The sequence below is a fragment of the Salmo trutta genome, chromosome 26 (assembly GCF_901001165.1).
Source record: "Salmo trutta chromosome 26, fSalTru1.1, whole genome shotgun sequence".
Classification (NCBI taxonomy): Eukaryota; Metazoa; Chordata; class Actinopteri; order Salmoniformes; family Salmonidae; genus Salmo; species Salmo trutta.
The window spans coordinates 17,528,708-17,544,312 of record NC_042982.1 but is presented as its reverse complement, the minus strand read 5'-3'; the positions used below and the strand labels follow the sequence as shown (position 1 = coordinate 17,544,312).

Here is a 15,605-nt window from a genome sequence, read left to right as displayed (position 1 = left end):
GAGAGGAGGTGTTTTGATAGTGGCAGTTTACTGTTTTGGTTGAGATATTAATGATCTTAACTGACAGACCTTTGAATGGACCATTCAAAGACAGGCTGTACTCTTTCAAGGAGACATTATCATGACCTAACGAGTGGAGTACACCATTAACATATCTCTCTCTGTCTCGGTCGCACTCTGTCTCTCTCTGTCTCGCTCGCTCTCTGGCATCATTTTAGCCCTTACGTGGGTAATAATTAGCCTTATGAGTGCAAGATAATATTGTCATAAATACTTAGACAAAACCGCATAAAAAAGTGCACTGCTCAGGATGTTTTGAATTACATATAATATTACTGACTATATTACATGTTTAGGAAATTACTACCATAATCTTTCTTGCATATATGACAATAAATTGAACTGTTTTAGCCTGATTCCCTAATGGCACCCTAATGGCCTATGTGCCCTGGTAAAAAAGAGTGCTCTGTAAAGGTACATCTTAGATTTATTCAAGCCTTTGAGAGGCATGTTGGGCATTCGGGATTTTGACACTACCCAGAATGCCTTGTGTAGCAGTGCAGCAGTGACATCACTGAGACTGTCTTCATCAGACCAGACTGTTTAACAGTTTACCAGCCTCGTAGACATTCAACAATAGAGTACAGACAAAATACAACTATAACACCAAGAAACTAGGACTATGTAATAGAATATTATAACTGGAATTATTTTATCTAGAAATGTAATGATTTGCCGCATGTACAATTTAAATGTTTCTGAAATATTATTTTGAGGACCATCTGCGTAAAAGGACTGTGTGTGTGTGTGTGTGTGTGTGTGTGTGTGTGTGTGTGTGTGTGTGTGTGTGTGTGTGTGTGTGTGTGTGTGTGTGTGTGTGTGTGTGTGTGTGTGTGTGTGTGTGTGTGTGTGTAATATATAATATAATATTATTATTATTACTACTATAACTTTTTCTAAAGGAAATTCTAAGAAAACCGCTCCAAAAATATAGCGTTATAGCTCACGTATTAACGGAATCCAGTCCTTTGGCATATGGAAACCTGTATCATTTATTATTATTGTTGTGTAAACGTTTTAATACTAACTCCGAATTATGGAGTATCCCTAGAGGGATTACAGTTTAATCCCGTCCCTGTAGCGCGGTGGATCCAGTGGATTAAGGCTGTATTGTCTCTCTCTGTACCAGAGTCCCTTCAGGCCACAACACAATGGTTCTCGTACCCGCCAACGTCTTATTATTCTCTTTCTCTCTGGGGGGGGGCTTTGAATAGAGAGTTTATGTTGCAGAAAGACAAACCTTTCAGGTTGATGGGAATCTCTTGCAACAGCATCGACTGTAAAACTATATCTGTCCGTTTACTGAGACGTCGGCCGAATTCTCTATTCAAATGTAGCCTAACATGGGGCGGGTTTAATATGTGCCTAAATGTGGAAACAACATTAAGAACAAGTGTCATTATAAGATAATTACATAGGCTAATAAATGGTAATGACAGTGATAAATATGAGTATTCGAATAATAAGTAATGTTTTGATCACGTTTCGTTTCATTTGCAAAGGCCTTGCTTTTTATTCTGTGAGCATATCGCAGTAATTATAGCCTTTTGTATAATATTACATTATATGTACATGTAGGTATTTATTATAGGTTATACATTATATGTACATGTAGGTATTTATTATGGGTTATACATTATATGTCAGTGCATTGTGTAGTATCTATTCATTAATATGTTGTGAGGCATATTAGGGTTATATGTTTTCATAGGCCTACGACTGCAACGTTATTAGACCCGGGATATTGCATGTTTAGTACAGCTTGTAAAGCACATGCTAAACGGTGATAGTGTAATCAGATAAGATCAGTGTAATACAGTCAGAGAGTTTATTACAGGCAGCTAGGGCAGGCAGAGAGAAAGAGTAGGAAAGCCGATTCCACTATTCCTGAGCGCTCTGTTAGCACAATGAAAGAGAGCCCAGGGAATTGAAACCAAAATCCACTTGTAATCTCGCAACAGTATCGGGCATAATTGGTTGAGGACCACAATATTAAGATTGATGAGACATTAAAGTGGCTCTTTGGAGTTCACGCGATCGATAAATATCCCAATTTCAAAAGCTTTCATTTGAGCTCGAGACAAATCACTGGAGCAGCGCGCCTCAGCGACACTGATCCAAATAGAACATGGAGGATGGAGGGAGAGGAGAGGACAGGAGGAGAGATGGAGGAAGACGGGTGGAAGCAGAGAGATTGCATGTGATCCCGTCTGCTGATCAGGGGTCAAAAAGCCATCGTAAATAAATACTAAACGGATATTGTCAGCACAAATATATGCGCTTTTATTTTCCCTCAAAGGTTTTCCAAAAACATAGAATTAGTTTAGTATGCTATGCATATAGTAACAGTAGTTTGGGGTGGTGTTGTATCTCTCATTTAGTGGCCCCAGTTGTCATTATAGTAACTGAAATAATTGTTATGAAAAATATTAGTATGCAAATATGAATAATAAAATCCTATAAGTGACCAGTCATCATATTGACAAGCGCTCCTCCATCTCTGGTTAAGTTCTGATAGACCATATGACACTGCTGGCCCTATTGCACCGCACGCGCCTTTAGTTCAAATCGTTATTACTTACGTAAATTAGCTTCATATAGTTTTGAAAGCCTAGAATGTATATAGGCCTAAATGCTTGTTGAATAGGCCGAATAGCGATTTGGTTGTAAATAACCTGTTATTCCCTCCAGAGGGAAACTCATAATGGAGCCGTGTCCTGTATTTAACCTGAAGGAGTAATTCCAGTTTGCATCAAATATAATCACTCTGAATGAAAACCTGTTACCATTATCATTAAGAACCGTGCATGTGCCCAAATTAAGAAGAAATTGTAGAATTTGCATCCTATACATTACATCGTCTCAATATCGTCTCTGACTAAATCGAAGTAGACTCAAATTTGATAATAATTCACAATCAAAGAAATCAAATTATTTGTTAGGAATTGTTAAAGACCATACATTGTTTGTCCTTATATCTGATGCACCGTGTGTTACACATTATAGGCCCAGTGGTCCTCAGCACCCCGGCCCAGCTCGTGGCCCCGGTAATAGTGGCACGAGGGACGCTCTCCATCACGACGACCGAGATATATTTCGAAGTGGACGAGGATGACCCCTCCTTCAAACGGCTTGACTCCTCGGTAAGTCTAACCGCCACGTTCCCTTTCTGTTTGACATGCGATTACCCCACGCTTTTGGTCACATTCAAGTTCACTTTACTGAGTCATGTTCATGTTTAGGCTGGGCCCGCATAGACCCCAGGTTCCTTTCTTTTGCAAGACACAAATTGTGATTTAGAGATGTAAAAAAATGATCCAGGTTCACACATGTGCAACAATTCAAACATTAGGAGATTGTGGAGCATTTTAGAAAATGTGATCTAATTGAAACCTTGTACCATTTGGATTCCCAGAATGTAGACGAGCCTAGGCTTATACGCGCGCGAGGCTCCACCTGGAGAGAACCTGGCCTACAATATTTTACAAATGTATTGATATTAGGATCCCCTCAAAACCTGTAAACCCATGTCATCAAACGAGAGCCTACGATATCGGTTCGATTTTAGACCAATATTATCATTGTTTATAAATATGGCGACTGTGTATGGACATGGGATAGCCAGTTGCACTATTAGGCTAATACTAACGTTGTAACATAGACATTTGCACAATTACGGGTTCAAAACACCTGGTTTTTCGCAGTCTTCGTGTGGACTGTATATTAGAAATATAGACCTAATGTCTAACCCCAACCGTACCTCTCATACGTGTTTTCCCCAACAGCCTTAAGCCTATAAAAGCTTTTAATTAGACAGCCTATTATTATTATAACGTAGACAACCTGATAGATACAATATTTAGGATAGGCCTTTAGCCGGAACTAATAGAGATATAACAAACTATATTTGCGTAATTTAAAATGGGTTAACTAGGCCTATAAAATACTCATGTATGGTGCCGGTAATAAATATGGCCTGTATGTGATAAAAAAAATACAAGTTATACATTTCATTAATCATGATTGGGACACAAATATTACATAGCTCGTTTTTATTAGGCTAACTGTTTAAATTAAATCAGAGACAGGAATAAAAAATCAGATCACAAATGTTATAATCCAGTGTATTTCAAGTGCATTTTTTCTTTTCAATTAGACTGTATTTATATATATTTTCTTATTTTCAGGTTTTATCATGTTATCAAGGTACAAACAAAAATGATCGAGTATACTTTAAATAAGAATTCAAGTATGTTTATGGAATGTTTTTTTTAACGTAACAGATAATACCATCAAAATGTAAACTTTCAAAATGTGAAAATGTCCACCGACAACAGATACAGCAGACTATCACTGAAATGAATGTACTAATTTATTTTCTACCAAATAAAAAAATGTTCAGGCGTTCTACTTTAAAAGGTGGAATTGAGCTCTTAAGTTTACATGTCACAGAACAACATTCACAATTTCAGACCACTGGAATCACAACCTATGAATGTATTTACAGTAGAAATTGTACAGTTATTTTGTCAAGGCTTGTATGGGGGCTTTATTTTAAAGCATTTAAGCAAATAAACGATTTAGACAACCGTGGGCATGGAGAGAAAGAACGAAAGATTAACACTGCATTGTAACCTAACCTTGAATGTGGATTGATGGTACAATTTGCTCCTAAATTAGGACATCACAGAATAGAATTAAGAGAAGGGTCATATTTGACTAAATGTAATAAAAATGATCTCAGAGTAAACGTCTTCATCGTCAGAGGATAGTCACATTTTACAAGACGGTGAATAAAACAGGGGTGCAGTGATCATTTCTGTCCATAGTCCTTTGATACATCACCAGGCCTCTCACTGACCCGCCTTCACTACAACACACATTTACCTCAGAGTTTCTCCAAGCTTTTGGGGTTGGTCAGAATCTCTCTCGCCAGTCGCCAGGTCTGTTTGGCTGCATTTTCTAGAGCAGAATGAGGTTTCCCCTGGAACAGGTCTAGATTAGGCAGGAAGTAATGGGGACACCTCCTGCACTGCAAACACGAAATAAGCTGCAATAGAATCCCGTTCAAACGGTCCCCGAGGTTGTTCTCGTCCCAGTCAGACTCCCGTGGATGTTTTTCACACTCATAAGAAACCAGAGTCTTCATGTGGTAGTTGTTGAGGGGCGTCCCAGGCAGCTCAAGGTGCCGGTCCCGTAACGTCTTAAGGACCGACAGACATTTCTTCCTGCAGCCTCCCAGGAGTAGGCGGTTCTCGGCCTCGCCGAACTGCAGGACCCAGGCGTCGCTCTCTGCCGAACTTTGTTTTCCGTTCAACGAGTAGCACTCTTTAGAGAGAAGATTGAATCCTTCGGCCTTTACCTCGGCTACCCTGTTGGGCCCCGGCCAGGGGATGTGCGGTAGGGGCCAGTGCGCTGCGCTGCGGGGCCAGATCCCGGTGCATTTGAAAGCCGGGGTGATCTGAACGATGTATCTGTCTCTGATGCGTAACTTCACCTCGCTGGTGTCAGACACCATTTTGACAACATCTCTATAGCTGCATTTATCCACGGCCTGCGCCACTAGGGTCTGAAATCTGGAGCGGATCTTGCGAGCAGAGAGGTAGCCGGAGGCGGTGATGAATTCTACCCAGAGAGACATGCTCCTCTTGCGGCCGTCGCTCAGCTTGAGCACGGCGCAGCCCGGCAGAGACCCATCATCCACGAAGTTAAACACCCCCATCTGATTGAGGTAGAGCACCACCTCGAACTCCGTGGGGGAGATGACCTCTAGCCCCTCGAAGCGGTTGTCCATCTCGTTGAGAGAGCTGATGAAGCGGGGCTCCTGCACCTCCACCTCCTTCAAGACGTCCGACACCACCTTGCACACCTCCCGGATGGTCTTGGAGATGGCCGCCTTCCGAGATTGACATTTCTCCTGGTAGTATTTGTTGAGGTGGTATACCAGCTTGGCCTGGGCGGCTATCATGTTAGGGCAGAGATCCGGGTTGTAGACCGGAGTCTCGCAGTAAGCCGACGGATCCAACGCGGCTGTTTGTACGGGAGCCAATTTTAGAGAAGAAAGAACGCTATTAAAAAGAAAAAAATGTGTTCCACAAGACCAAACCCAGCCTCTTGCTAGTTGGGGCACATGCGTAATAACCTCGCTGGTCTAAATCATAAGCTTTTGCAATGAACTGCAGTTGAAAAAGTATGTCCTTCGATTTGCGAATAATTATCAAAAGTCCATATTACACGCCCTCACGTCAGTAGTCAAAATAACCTCGTTTTTGTTATCTCTATAATCACTGCTGTAGTTATGGATCCACATGTGAAAGTGCGCGGTGCAGTCTGCGTGTGTGTGTGTGTGTGAGGGCGTTGTGGAGGCGGCTGAGTCTTTCTGTGTTTAACAGCCCGGACGCTCTTCGGGAAATTATAAAGGGAGGGTTAGGAACGAGGATGTCCAATGGCCATCTGATTCGTCACCGCCTCCAGTTTATCGAACGCAAATTAATTCCCGGGTTTTATATACAATTTAAACTAAAGGTAGTAATGTCGAGGATAGGAAGTCCACCTACGCATTGGCGAGAGAAAAAAACAGAGCCCACTTTCAGGAAGTCTTTTTGACATTTTAACGGATTTTCTTCAACTGCTCATTTTAGACTGCATGGTTGTATGCTACAGTAGGTAGGCTATAAAATGTCAATGTTTTGCTTATTTATCTGTTTTGGAATAAAACACATTTTAAGTAGCATTTTTCTCGTGTTTATTATTCTTGCTTTCTCAGATTTTCGTTTTGTTTTATTCTTGTAGATTAGTGTGTCTGTATTGTCCACAGCCTAAGGATGGTAGCGGATCTAATGTTAGACACGACGACTAGAATGACAGATTTGATGACAGTCGTTGCGTGGGGTTATGTCTTTTATTTTATTTTTTGCTTTGACAGACGATTCACACTGCTAAATCTATTCAACAGGGACATTTCACATAGGAATGTGGAATGCAGTGTCCGGAGAAAAAAACATCCTACTACATGTTGAAATAACCTATATTAGATGGGTTTACGTCTTCAGCATATCAGTAGGCTAGGCTATTGTATAATTATTAGGCCTGTGAAATCACACGCTGGTTATTTTGACAATAATGCATGTATACCTGGAACATTGTAGTAGTTAAAAAATAGTGGACCGGTTAATTTTCGCAGTTTTCTTTTCCAGCATAAATAGGCTAATGATAACATAAAGGTACAAAGCCCTTTAGAAGTTCATCGTTTTTTTCGTACAGTGTCGTTGTATAGGCTATTCAACGCAATAAAATACATCTTCAGGCCTACTTTTCAATTAACACGTTTTTGAATTTGAATGTTAATATTTTTCGCTATTTCAATGTATGAAATAGGCCTACTATTCCTCATTAATTGAAGGATGAACTTGTCAAATGAAGTAGGACACTCATATTTTCAGTGAAGAAAAATGAAGATGGCATAGATATTACCATTAGCTATACCACTGTCTTGTAAGACTGTAATCTACACGTGTAGGCATTTTAATATATTTCCAATATGTATTCTTTTTCAGCATTGGTAAATGTTTTATTGCAAGCATCTTGTTAGTTCGTTGAAATACGCGATTCCGATTATTTTTTAGTTCACAATATTGTATAACGGCGTTTTGTCTACAAAAACAGATTGTGAACACAAGGTTTTCAGAAGCAGGCCGTTACAAATGATTGATGTTGCACATTGTAGGCATCATTCCAGGTGAGTGTTGTGTGAGCAGTGTTTACAATTATCACGAATATGATGAAAGAACAAATTAAACAAAATTAAACAATTGCGACGAAAAGAAAACTATACTTTATCATTATTATTATTATGATGATTATTTTAGCCTAATTTTATGTATGTATGTATATATGTATATATATATATATATATATATATATATATATATATATATATATATATATATATATATATATATATATATATATATATATAATTGACTTGAGTAGGCCTAGTATTTTCATCAGAAGTAAATGAGGCCTACATAAACAACACAACATTGGCTTGGTCTACAATATTCATATTACTGCTACAAAAATACTTAACTATTCCAATCGTATTACTAATATAAAACAGATTATTATGTTATCAAGACCTCAATGGAAGCAAGACACATTTATGTACAACACCAGTAGACTAGATATTTTTATGCAGACGAAGTTGCTGCACATTTCTGCACAGTAAATATGTCCTTCCCCCACACCAAATCACTGAACAATCACTGTAGTTATCACCAAATCATCTCCCTATCTCGGAACCAGCTCTAGCTTTAAAAGTAGTGATCATCGTGGCTTCCCGTCTCTGAAGGTTCAGTATGAGCTTTGAAAAAGGCGTCAAACGGCAAAGTTGCAGAGAGCAGGTACAGAACACAAAGACGTGTACACTCATCTGCACCAACACTTCTGCACTGAACCACACGTTATCAGGATAGACTGCACCTTGTCAGTTCCCGGTGTAGTCTGTCTGTGTGTGTGTGTGTGTGTGTGTGTGTGTGTGTGTGTGTGTGTGTGTGTGTGTGTGTGTGTGTGTGTGTGTGTGTGTGTGATGGATAGGTGTCTCCCACTATCATGCCAGCCAGTCTGGAAGGCTCTGTCAGCAGCATCAGCCCAATCATAATTAATGTCCCACTGTTACCAGGCAGGTACAGATATGACAACACATGGGGGTGCTGGGATAGACCTTGCCAAGAGAACACGTCATTACTCTAGGCCCATCTAAAGGTCTACTACGAAAATATTATTTCAAATTAAGTGTGAAATATAGTTTATTAAATTCATAACCTTAATTATTATTTTAGATTGATAGTCAACAGAAATCGTTTGGGGTTATATATTGTCAAAGCTAGGTACTAGCTACCACTTCCCAGTGTAGATTTTTCTTAGTCACTTTCATGGAGTGTTTTGCGAATGTAGGAAATTCTATACTGGTTCCATGTGGAGAGAGATAGGAGGAAAACCGGCACCTCTTTTCAATCTCTCTCCCTCTCTCTCTCTCTGTAGATCAGCAGGTATACTGGCCTTTATTAGAGCCAGACTAGTCTACAGTCTACTTCCAACTCCACGTTTGTGTGTGTGTGTGTGTGTGTGTGTGTGTGTGTGTGTGTGTGTGTGTGTGTGTGTGTGTGTCAGTGTGTGTCAGTGTGTGTCAGTGTGTGTGTGTGTGTGTGTGTCAGTGTGGCCATGAGGCTGGTCATCCCTCTACGTGATAGAGGAGGGGATTTTCTTCAGGATTATCACCTCTTTAATCTAAAGCATGTGGCTGCTTAGATCTAACAACCTGGACTACTCTACACAGATCTACATGTAACAACCTGGACTATTCTACACAGATCTACATGTAAATGTTCATGTTTAGATCTAACAACCTGGACTACTCTACACAGAGCTACATGTAAATGTTCATGTTTAGATCTAACAACCTGGACTATTCTACACAGATCTACATGTAAATGTTCATGTTTAGATCTAACAACCTGGACTACTCTACACAGATCTACATGTAACAACCTGGACTACTCTACACAGATCTACATGTAAATGTTCATGTTTAGATCTAACAACCTGGACTACTCTACACAGATCTACATGTAACAACCTGGACTACTCTACACAGATCTGCATGTAAATGTTCATGTTTAGATCTAACAACCTGGACTACTCTACACAGATCTACATGTAAATGTTCATGTTTAGATCTAACAACCTGGACTACTTTACACAGATCTACATGTAACAACCTGGACTACTCTACACAGAGCTACATGTAAATGTTCATGTTTAGATCTAACAACCTGGACTACTCTACACATATCTACATGTAAATGTTCATGTTTAGATCTAACAACCTGGACTACTCTACACAGAGCTACATGTAAATGTTCATGTTTAGATCTAACAACCTGGACTACTCTACACAGAGCTACATGTAAATGTTCATGTTTAGATCTAACAACCTGAGGTGCGTTCAGTTCGGTTCAGCGTTTGCTACGTTGCATGACGGTTTGTACTGAATGACACGTTTCCCCAAAACAGTGTGCAATGTTCTTCAACAGCCTTTGAGGTACGTTTGTGTGTGAATTAAACATTGCACACCGTTCTGAACACACCCCTGGTCTACTCTACACAAATCTACACTATATAGCAATCTGGTCTACTCTACTATAGATCTACACTAATAACCTGTTCTACTCTACTCAGATCTACACTATCCTGCATGGTCTCTGTGTTAGATCCACTAAAGCAGATATGGGTTAGCGCCTATCTCTGACCCGGCCTAATTTCAATAGACCCTATTTCTGACCCCACAGCCCAATGCATGACTGTAGTATGGGGCCTTTTTCTATTCTGACCCAGAATAACATCAGTCCAGTCTCTGACACTCCAGCTTTATGTATGATTGTGTAAATCAATACAATGACTTCTACGTCCTACCATGTGACCCAGCCTCTTTGTGTAGAAGGCTTCTTTGTTTTTACTGCACTTCTCCTTTTCCCCTCCATTCTTCATTTTTCTCTTTCTTTTAGTAAGACTGATCCTCCTGTCATTGGTCGGAAATGGGGTCAACAGTTCTTGTCTAATAGCTGAAATGGCTTTGTGATGACACCATAGTTTATCACGCACACACACACGGCCTGAAAATGGACATGAGATTTTTCAGTTTGACAATTACACGTCTAAATTGACAATATAACATACATTTTCGATGCCACAAATCCATCGCCCCAGACAGTGTAAACATTTACTATATAAAAATATTTTTTTTATAAATGTACAGTGGTGCATGATAGACACCATTAGTATAAATGGTTAAGACCAAACCCAGCTAAAACCATAATAATATTCATTTTATTAAGACAGACCAAATTAATCTAAGACCATATTAACAATTTAAAAGTCTCAATAGTAATAACAGCATCTCATAATGTGGCCATTAAAGTCAACTAATTGAGGATATTAATAGTCAGTGTGTTTCTCTATTGATAATCCTTTTAGAACATGACAAATAGGGTCATCCATGTTATTCTGTCGTCTATCTCGCTGTGCATTATAGAAGACTGGGGATGGAAGGCAGCCAAGGAGAGGTTCAGTCACCAAATCAAATCCAGATTATACCAACAGTCTCTAATGGAGTGGCAGTGCAATAGGACTCAGATTAAGAGGGTGGCATTTAAGACATGTGTGATCAGCATTAGGCCTCACACTGGGATAAATAATACTCTTAACCCTCTCGGGATGGGGACTCACTTTGACATGTCCCCCCACAAAATGTATTAATCTCAAAATGACATTGTCATTGGGGTTTTTAATAATCTGAATATCATTATTCCAGACAATATGGTGTCTCTGTGGGGTAGCCCGTTAATTTCTGGGCCTTGTGTCTTCCACCCTCTGGATCAACGACCCCCCCTTTCTTCATCTGTTATACCCCCTCCTCGTGTCAGCAGCCTCCCTGTGTTTGCCTCCTCCCTCCCCGGCTCTTTCTCAATTCATATTTCCTTGATTCCTCACATCCTCTGACCTCGCATCCTTCTCAAAACACATTGGAGAAAAAGGTCAGAGGGGAGGGACCTTGGACCTTCAATATGATTTAGGAGGAGGCAAGGACAAAGGATGCTAGATGTTGCATAGAGACGTATTGAGACAGAGCCCTCGTGTCAGCAGCCTCTCTGTGTGAGTAGTGAGGAGACGGGACAACACGGCCAGAGGCTCTGAAGGACCTTCTCGTGATCAGCTAGGGCCCAGGCTAGGTCTCATATAGTACAGACTATCAGGCTACAGCCCGGTGGGGTTACAGAAAACACATCAGAATAACAGAACTTTGGTGTGTATTTCCGTGACAGAGGAGGAGAGAAAGAGGGAGAGCGAGAGAGAGAGCGAGAGGGAGCGCGAGAAAGAGAAGAGAGAAGAACAGGGGAAATTATGAAAATTAATGAATTATCTCAGCTCCTCCACCACCCGCCTCCCTCCTCTCCTCAATATGGAATGCTTGTCAGCCTTTCTGATTAATGACACGCATTTATTTGCATCAATTTAGCATTAATATAATTAAATATAATTTAGTTTCATTTGCCAACACGGCTTTGCATAATAACACAGAAAATGAGAGGTATTATCAGCGGTATGCCATTTAAAAAAGTGGATAACATTCTGTGAACGATCATACATTTTTCTGTTTTAGTATGTGCCCATGGCTGTGTAGAAATGCTGAGGTTATGGTTGCATTTCAAATGGCACCCTATTCCCTCTATCCTGTACTACTTTTGACCAGGGTCCATGGTATTTTCTATATGTGCACTACATAGGGAATAGGGTGCAGTTTGTGATGCAGGCTGTGGCTTCCCCTGTCTGTATAATCACACAGATAAACGCTGTATCTGTTGTACATGACAGTGTTAAGGTATTAGTAAGAGACGGGAACTGTGTCCTGCGATGTCATTATTCTGTTATTGGTAATATCTCTGCTGTTGTCGTGAAGGTTTTAGAGCAGCAGCATTGTTAAGGCTTGTGGTTTGTTGTTAGAGCAGCAGCATTGTTAAGGCTTGTGGTTTGTTGTTAGAGCAGCAGCATTGTTAAGGCTTGTGGTTTGTTGTTAGAGCAGCAGCATTGTTAAGGCTTGTGGTTTGTTGTTAGAGCAGCAGCATTGTTAAGGCTTGTGGTTTGTTGTTAGAGCAGCAGCATTGTAAAGGCTTGTGGTTTGTTGTTAGAACAGCAGCATTGTAAAGGCTTGTGGTTTGTTGTTAGAGCAGCAGCATTGTAAAGGCTTGTGGTTTGTTGTTAGAGCAGCAGCATTGTTAAGGCTTGTGGTTTGTTGTTAGAGCAGCAGCATTGTTAAGGCTTGTGGTTTGTTGTTAGAGCAGCAGCATTGTTAAGGCTTGTGGTATGTCGTTAGAGCAGCAGCATTGTAAAGGCTTGTGGTTTGTTGTTAGAGCAGCAGCATTGTAAAGGCTTGTGGTTTGTTGTTAGAGCAGCAGCATTGTAAAGGCTTGTGGTTTGTTGTTAGAGCAGCAGCATTGTAAAGGCTTGTGGTTTGTTGTTAGAGCAGCAGCATTGTTAAGGCTTGTGGTATGTCGTTAGAGCAGCAGCATTGTAAAGGCTTGTGGTTTGTTGTTAGAGCAGCAGCATTGTAAAGGCTTGTGGTTTGTTGTTAGAGCAGCAGCATTGTAAAGGCTTGTGGTATGTCGTTAGAGCAGCAGCATTGTAAAGGCTTGTGGTTTGTTGTTAGAGCAGCAGCATTGTAAAGGCTTGTGGTATGTCGTTAGAGCAGCAGCATTGTAAAGGCTTGTGGTATGTTGTTAGAGCAGCAGCATTGTAAAGGCTTGTGGTTTGTTGTTAAAGCAGCAGCATTGTAAAGGCTTGTGGTTTGTTGTTAGAGCAGCAGCATTGTAAAGGCTTGTGGTTTGTTGTTAGAGCAGCAGCATTGTAAAGGCTTGTGGTTTGTTGTTAGAGCAGCAGCATTGTAAAGGCTTGTGGTTTGTTGTTAGAGCAGCAGCATTGTTAAGGCTTGTGGTTTGTTGTTAGAGCAGCAGCATTGTAAAGGCTTGTGGTTTGTTGTTAGAGCAGCAGCATTGTTAAGGCTTGTGGTATGTCGTTAGAGCAGCAGCATTGTAAAGGCTTGTGGTATGTCGTTAGAGCAGCAGCATTGTAAAGGCTTGTGGTTTGATGTAGACTAGTTTATAGTATAATCTCCAGTCTGTTTTGCCAGGGAGAGGAAAGATGCCCCCTCATGTTTGTTTTTGTAATGCAATATATATATACAGTACCAGTCAAACGTTTGGACACCTAATCATTCCAGGGTTTTTCTTTATTTTTACTATTTTCTACATTGTAGAATAATAGTGAAGACATCAAAACTATGAAATAACACATATGGAATCATGTAGTAACCAAAAAAGTGTTAAACAAATCAAAATATAAATGAGATTCTTCAAAGTAGCTACCCTTTGCCTCGATGACAGCTTTGCACACTCATGGCATTCTCTCAACCAGCTTCATGAGGAATGCTTTTCCAACAACTTTGAAGGAGTTCCCACACATGTTGAGCACTTGTTGGCTGCTTTTCCTTCACTCTGTGGTCCAGCTCATCCCAAACCATCTCAACCCAACAGCGTTCCAGTTCTTGACACACTCGAACCTGTTCGCCTGGCACCTACTACCATACCCCGTTCAAAGGCACACATACACAATCCATGTCTTTATTGTCTCAAGGCTTAAAAATCCTTCTTTAACCTGTCTCCTCCCTTTCATCTACACTGATTGAAGGTGATTTAACAAGTGACATCTATAAGGGATCATAGTTTTCACCTGGATTCACCTGGTCAGTCTGTCATGGAAAGAGCAGTTCCTAATGTTTTGTACACAGTGTAATATATATATATCTATATATAGAACAAACATGAGGAGGCACCTTCCTCCCCCCTATACGGAGTGGAAGGCAACAAAGCAACAGAGGCAGAGTGATTAATCTTCATGTGTAGGAAATGTCGCCTCTCCTGTCTAAAGGTGGACACTGTAATCATTGGCCCACTGACCCAGTGTTACCCTGTGATACTCCACCAGAGCATCTTTACTGCAGCGCAGGAGCCCATTATGAATCTCACATTAATTGCACAACCTTTCTCTCCCTTCAACGCCATGTGTTTCCAGCATAAGAGCACACAGCAGAGCAGCAGAAAACAAAGACAAAGGGAGGGATAAAGAGGATTGTGTAGTAATGAATTGCTGGTGGCTGGGCCCATGATGAAATTAGGCCATGTTACCCAAATAAGGCCTGAAGGGTTCGTAATTGCCTGTGGTGGAGATGTGAAAAGCTGGATGCCAACTGTCAGAGCCCAGCTAATGATGACAAATGTCTCTCTATGCAGATTGTAGTGACAGGGGGAGAGAGAAAGTAGGGTTAAGCCCTACCATAATATGGAGAGAGAGAGAGAGAGAGAGAGAGAGAGAGAGAGAGAGAGAGAGAGAGAGGGTTAAGGCCTACCATAATATGGAGAGAGAGAGTAGGGTTAAGGCCTACCATTATATGTAGAGAGAGTAGGGTTAAGGCCTACCATTATATGTAGAGAGAGAGAGAGAGAGTAGGGTTAAGTCCTACCATAATATGGAGAGAGAGAGAGTAGGGTTAAGCCCTACCATAATATGGAGAGAGAGAGAGAGAGAGAGAGAGAGAGAGAGAGAGAGAGAGTAGGGTTAAGGCCTACCATAATATGGAGAGAGAGAGTAGGGTTAAGGCCTACCATTATATGGAGAGAGAAAGTAGGGTTAAGGCCTACCATTATATGTAGAGAGAGAGAGAGAGAGAGAGAGTAGGGTTAAGGCCTACCATTATATGTAGAGAGAGAGTAGGGTTAAGCCCTACCATAATATGGAGAGAGAGAGAGAGAGAGAAAGAGAGTAGGGTTAAGGCCAACCATTATATGGAGAGAGAGAGTAGGGTTAAGGCCTACCATTATATGTAGAGAGAGAGAGAGAGAGAGTAGGGTTAAGGCCTACCATAATATGGAGAG

At 40.7% G+C, this 15,605-nt stretch overlaps 2 protein-coding genes across 12 annotated transcripts in view; one reads left to right on the top strand and one right to left on the bottom strand.

Annotated features, from left to right (window-relative positions):
- The window catches only part of LOC115163287 (neurobeachin), a 284,645-nt gene that overhangs the window by 173,521 nt on the left and 95,519 nt on the right, over positions 1-15,605 (top strand). For all 11 annotated transcript variants that reach the window (XM_029715046.1, XM_029715045.1, XM_029715035.1 and 8 more), the window contains one exon: positions 3,067-3,203. In XM_029715046.1, coding sequence (XP_029570906.1) covers positions 3,067-3,203 — 137 coding nt within the window. The remainder of the gene's footprint in view (positions 1-3,066; positions 3,204-15,605) is intronic.
- Positions 4,098-6,433, bottom strand: LOC115163290 (putative nucleotidyltransferase MAB21L1). The gene has a single exon (XM_029715047.1). The coding sequence runs from the start codon at positions 6,026-6,028 to the stop codon at positions 4,949-4,951; it is 1,080 nt and encodes a 359-aa protein (XP_029570907.1). The 5' UTR covers positions 6,029-6,433; the 3' UTR covers positions 4,098-4,948.